General features: G+C 36.9%; 1 protein-coding gene across 5 annotated transcripts in view; it reads right to left on the reverse strand.

Annotated features, from left to right (window-relative positions):
* The window catches only part of SORBS2 (sorbin and SH3 domain containing 2), a 79,208-nt gene that overhangs the window by 32,246 nt on the left and 40,784 nt on the right, over positions 1 to 6,178 (reverse strand). For 2 of the 5 annotated variants that reach the window (XM_010002462.1, XM_010002466.1), the window contains exons 10-11: positions 3,774 to 3,857; positions 1,738 to 1,794 (exon numbers count right to left, since the gene is read on the reverse strand). The exons of 2 other annotated variants lie outside the window; for them this stretch is intronic. In XM_010002462.1, coding sequence (XP_010000764.1) covers positions 1,738 to 1,794; positions 3,774 to 3,857 — 141 coding nt within the window. The remainder of the gene's footprint in view (positions 1 to 1,737; positions 1,795 to 3,773; positions 3,858 to 6,178) is intronic. One more of the 5 variants, XM_010002463.1, reaches the window with a different exon arrangement.

Raw genomic sequence — 6,178 nt, forward strand, 5'->3', positions numbered from 1 at the left:
GTCTGTGTGCTCCCCTACACTACCCACAAAACACAGACTGAACCTGTTCTGGAAAACATCAGAGTCTTATTTCAAAACCGACCACAACTATCAACCTCATCTTTGTCAACCAGTCACCGCCACAGTCCAGTACCAGCAGAGGACGAAAACTCAGGCTCAAGGTGATCTCTGTTAGAACTGTTGTATAAGGTGATACGAACATTTCAGATCAATTGTCACTGTGGGGTTTCTTAGGCAGGTGTCAAGGCCTTCCTTTAGAGACTGGACCGAGACTATGTCACACAATACTGGCCAAACTTCTTCACTGCTGAGAGAGGGTTTCACTGTTTGCAACTGTCCTATCAGCTCTGGGGCATTTATTGATCCATGATCCCTCCAACAGAACACATCTCTAAAGCTAATTAGGCATCTACCAAAATATTCAACACTGCCCTATATTGATTAACACTGCCTGACAAAAAATAAATATTGGAGACAACCACTCCAAACAACCAAGACCGGACTTTGTTAAATATTTTGATTTGGTTCTGCTCAAAACCCCACATAAATATTTACAATGAAGTCAATGATCTAGCTCTTTCATGCATCAAGGCTTTAATGGTGATTTAAAATGAAGTTACGAAAAGTAGGCAAAAGCTGTAGACAACAATCAGGCTTATTTGCATGATGGTTCTCATACTTCAGCAACTTACTTGGAATATTCCTATCCCTGAATAAATATTTAATTTGCTGTAATCCGTGAACATGAGTTATCATATTCAAAGATTTTAAAAGTTTTAAAATAAAATGTGTCTTCGTAAGTTAAGCAAAGAGAAAACTAGCATCACTTAATATCTCTTTTATGCAGACATATTGGACATAAAAGGGTTTGAAAATTATATTATCTGATATAGAGAGTACTCTTAAACATGAGTAAAGACTAGAAGCCTATTGCCTCAGATAAATTGCCCCAAATTTCTTAATAATGAGTTTTTTTCCAGATTTACAGAGTTTAAAACCAAACCAGAGTAACTTGCAAACACTTAACAAATTAAGGCCATGATTGTGTTCAAGTTTTTGGAATGACTACAGGAGAATGAGTCATGAATATGAATGAAGTAATGCCACCATATGAAGATTCACAGACTTTTTCCCTAGCACTAAAAATGGGGAGCGAGGGGAGAAGGAATGAAAGCCTGAATCGCTCCCACTCAGAGTAGGGCAATGACAGCCCACCACCCAATCCTGATTAATTTTATTTGGAGTAATGACAGTGACTGTCATTCTTGCAGTTATAAATTTACAACAGGGTTATTAATTGCTGTATTTCCTGATTAGCAACCTTAGTTGTAAATACTTAATTGGAGAAATGATAGCTTAGCCACAGAGGCTTTCATTTGACATGCAGAATTTGCAGTTGGATATTCTAAAAACAGAATATCACTGTGTTGGTGTATTAATTTTTTTTCTAAAAGCAATGCACTTGCCCAACTCTGAAGAAGTGGGAATTTGTTGTGTAATTCTGAGTGTTAATTTCTGAGAAGTTTTGGGGATAAGGACCCACAGTTCCCACAGTGCACATCCAAATGCACTGGCAATCTGGAAAGGCACAAAGACAAAGATACAACGATTTGGAATTAGAAACATCTCACAGCTATTAGAAGGAACCACTAAGTTTTAACAAACTTAAGACATAAATGGTGGTAAGTCCAACCCTTCTTCCCAAGAGAATAATCTGAACAAGAATCATTCATTTACCTCATTGGAAACACCAGAAGAACTCTCTTGAACATAGTCCAAAAGCTTTTTAGGTGGCTGCATCATAAAAGCAGAAGTGTAGAGATGAAATGGAGTAGAATCAATGGCAGAAGGGAATGAAACGTGGAGAAGGTGACACAGTTAGAAACTAAGTGTTAACAACATCAGCTATAAAGCAACATGTATGGGTAAAATGGAAGAATGTGTTACAATTTTATAAGCATTTTAATAAAATGTTAGTAACTTTCAGTAGTAAAATTTACAACTGAAATGGTTTTATGAATACCAGCAGTTTTGAATATTGATGCGACAGAGGAGTGTGAAGCATCACGGTTACGTTCTGCTGGGGAAATCTTAATGTGCTTTATCTTAGTGGAGACACTATTCTCAGGTTATCACTATTAGTAAAATATTGTTAATCAGAAAAATGTATCTGGACTGTTTGCCCACCTAGAGGGAGAAATGACAAAACAGTTTAAAAGGCTATACAAAAGGTAAATGGTGAAAATGTGGTGTATTATATACTGCTGAAGAATATATTAAACCCAGATGTACTTAACTCTTTTAAAAGGTAATTTCAGGTGGTATAACAATGGTAATTTTTTTAAACGTTATGATTAAAAAATTTAAATTTTAAAAGAAGGTATGCTGTTTGCTTTCTCTTCTGCCCTCACTGAAGTAGCTAGGAGTTCTGATTTTGGCTTATGCCTAGCTGCAAAAAGGGACTTTGGTACCTGGTTCCCAGAGTGCCTTCCAGGCACCTGCAAGTGCTCAGGCTCATCATACAGCCCTGCATATCAGTAATTAGCAAGCTGAGGGTGTCTCCAGAGAATTGCTAGCTAACAGGAGAAGATAAGACTGGGAGTGTTTTAAATCCTGATATGCTCAAGCTCAAATGTCATGTCTATTTGGGATTTCCTTCCTGTAGGCAGGAACTTTTGCTTTTCCCTCAAGCTCTTGGGGATCTATGAGATTGCTTAACCAGACTGAGAGAATGCTTGGGTTTACTTTTTCTGAGGGGATTTGAACTTACATCTTCCACCTGTCTGGAGAGACCTTTAATCACCGTGTTACACATTCTTCTGGGTTGGATACATTTGTTATCCCTTTTCCTAAAGATGTTAGAGCATACAGAAAAGAATGCGAGCTCCAAGGAGCCAGAGAGGGGTGTGTGCAAAAGCAACAGCAGGTGCATCTCCAACCTAGTAATTAAGTCACTGTGCAGGGAGAAACTGAGACCTAGTTCTCAGTCTTGCTTTGAGGACATTACTGGTTTATCCTTGTATGAAATACATAAACAAACTTCGGTGCTTACATCCAATGAAGCCTGTGGTATTTGCAGAAGTGCTTAGGTAATCAAAGCTGAAAAACAGCATAATCTCTGAAGTTCAGGTTTTTTCAATCAAACGGACCATTTTAGGTTGATAATTTTAAACATAAATGCTAGTAGGAGGACTAAGGTGGCATCTGTTTGCCTGAGTCCTTTTTTTTGGACCTGTCTATTTGTGAAAATAGGTGTCCAGCTTGAAACACAGCAAACCTATATCTCTGTGTTCAGGTACAAAATACCTGCTCTGCATTTATGCATAGGAAATAAAGCCATAGACAATTTTCAAATGGCTGCATGCATTTAAATTTAGATACATTCCTTCAGGTAAAAATACATTATTTCTAACTCAGCATCCCTAATGTAAATGCACATGTGTTTCTGCTTTGAAAGATTATTCAAAAACAAACCCGCCAAATGCAAAAGATTTATGGAGACTAGTAAACATCCCCATTTAACATGCAATTTGTCTTGTGCTTATACACTACTCTTTATCTTACATGTAGTCTGTATGAAGGCTATTAAAGCCACTACTCTGGCAAGTTAAGGGTCCACTTGAAAAGTAATAGTTATATGCATGAGATTACTGGCCTTGCTCAAAAGAAGTATATTAATTTACTGACATGTTTGCTGAACTGCTAATTTGTAAATTCCTAATTATAAAAATATTTTTCCTAATTATTAAATATTAAATTCTGTCCTCACTTACCGGACGTCCAAACTCCATTTCTGAAAAGAATTTATACCATGGTTCGTTTTCTAAATCTATGTCATCTGGGTTTATGCGATCAGTCTGGAGCAGTTGTGAAGGAAAAGGGAAGGAAAAGGCACACACTGAGCAAAGTGCTGGAAATGCCATGTCACTTTAACAACAAATGCACACAAACAGAAAACAGATATGGGGAAAGGAATAGAATCAAACCTAAGAATGAAGCTGGTACTTAAGATAGAGAATATTCTTGTTCAAGAGCTGTCATTGACTGGTAGCTTTAATACTTTTTGTTGCTACTTTTTCAGTGACTGGAAGACATTAAACAATTTTTAAATTACTCTTTTAAAACCAAGAAGGCTCTTTGACCACTTTTGTAAATGTCACAGCATTACTTAGTACACAATGTTATGAAAGATTCCTTGTTAAGTGGATGGTTTAAATGATTAGTCACCTTCAGCATAGGCAAGAAATAGCCCATCTGATCAGCAATAAAGATAGAATTTTATCAGTATTGCTTTTGGCCATTCCTTGTCTTCTCACAAAGCATGTTAATTCTGGATCTTGCTGTCTTGAAGCGAGTGATGAGCAGAGGTTATCAAAACGCACCATGCAGACATGACTATATTAAAAAGCCACTTAAGCATACAAAGTAGAACTGGTATATTTAAAATCCTATGATAAAAAATAGGAAGCAAAATATTATGCATTCCATAATAATAATTTTAGCAGTATTTTGTAATGCTTTATCTCTCACAGCCTTTTTGATGAAGAATTTTTTCCACTGTGAAATACATTGTTTTCATCTGAAAATTCTCATAGCAAAGGGGTAAAGTAGCAACTGAAGATGGCATTAAGAAAGTTTTTCAATGAACAGAAGAATAATTGACAGATTTATTCAAGTAGCATGAGAATATATCACTGCAAAACAGTAGAGCTCACGATGGGATATCTAATCAGCTGTAAACTTGGCTGCATTAATTATTTTCTAAATAGCTCCAGTTCCTTTGTAGGATCTGTTGTAAGCTGTCAGGCAGCACAGAATTACAGTGAACTGTTGGCTTAAATATCTCTGATACAGAGAAAGCCTCTTGTTAAAAATATTGCTGAATTTAAATTTTTTTTCCTCCACAATGTAACTGTCAGAACTTGGACACCAATTATGGTGTGACCTAGCAAGCAATCCTCAAAGAAGAAGACAGAGTCCTGCATAGAGAATGTAACACTTTTTCCTCCTGAGTCAAGCTGTCACCAATACATGAGAGCAATCCTATACAGCTATTTCTGCTTTCTGCAAGGGATAACAGTGTTCTTGAACATTTCAGGTAATTAAGCATCTTACAACACTTTTCTAGCTGCCTTTGATGTTACTGAAACAGACTGCAAACTTTGCTCTATTGAAAGGTTAACAATTCTTTTGAACTACCTTGCTCCTCACGTATCTATGACCTGTTTCTGCAATATCTGGACACCAACTGTTGCTTTATAGAATTATCTTCACAATATCCCTTTTAAGTAAGGGACATATTATTCCTGTGAACAGAGTGGGAAGTGAATGCCAGTGATGAAAAACTTGCCTGTGCTCCATTGCAGGATTAGGAGTGAGGTTGCTCTGGATTTTTGTCCTTACCTTTCCACCATCCAAAGACATAATTCAGCACTACTAATGAGAACTGTTTCAACTCAACTGTATATCCCCAAGTCTTTAGCAGGAAATCACCACTGCAATTAGTTTCATTAACTTACCAAATAAAGATTTACAACCTTAGCAGGGACTATAATTGATTTAAGAAAAAACGCAATTCTCTTCTACAGAGAAATGAAGGCATGAGGGCAAAAACTGACAGATTCACAATTCAGAAGATCATTTCATTATATACCAACTTGGTTCCCATGATAGAGAATGCTTAACATATTCAAAGTTTTTTGCTTACCTAAAAAAATAATCCACAATTTGGATCTTCATAATCTGAGAAGACAATACTAAACAACTGCTTTTCTGTTATTTCTCCAAACTAAGTCACAGTATGTTGAAATATTTATAGCATGTTTTCATCTTTCTATTATACCAATTACTTAATTTTCAAGGGCAGAAATAAAAATATCAGTGGGTGCACCTACATAATTAAATACATTCAATGAAATGCAGACAGAATGGAATTGTGGAGCTGTTGGCACTACAAATCCAGGCCCTACTTCCTTGGGTAGCCAGCATCAGCCTTGTGAGCTACAAAGTCCCTGGGAAAGCAGCAGCCTCACACCTACACATCGAGGGACCAGTGTCCCTTCTTGCAGGGAGCCAGAACACACCATGAAACCAGCTGGGCTTCCACCTAGCTAGCCAAGGAGAAAAAAATGAGAATGGGAGCTAGCGCCTCTTTTATCTTCAAATACTCTTGTAATTA

This window comes from Chaetura pelagica, unplaced genomic scaffold, assembly GCF_000747805.2.
Source record: "Chaetura pelagica isolate M959 unplaced genomic scaffold, ChaPel_1.0 scaffold67, whole genome shotgun sequence".
Classification (NCBI taxonomy): Eukaryota; Metazoa; Chordata; class Aves; order Apodiformes; family Apodidae; genus Chaetura; species Chaetura pelagica.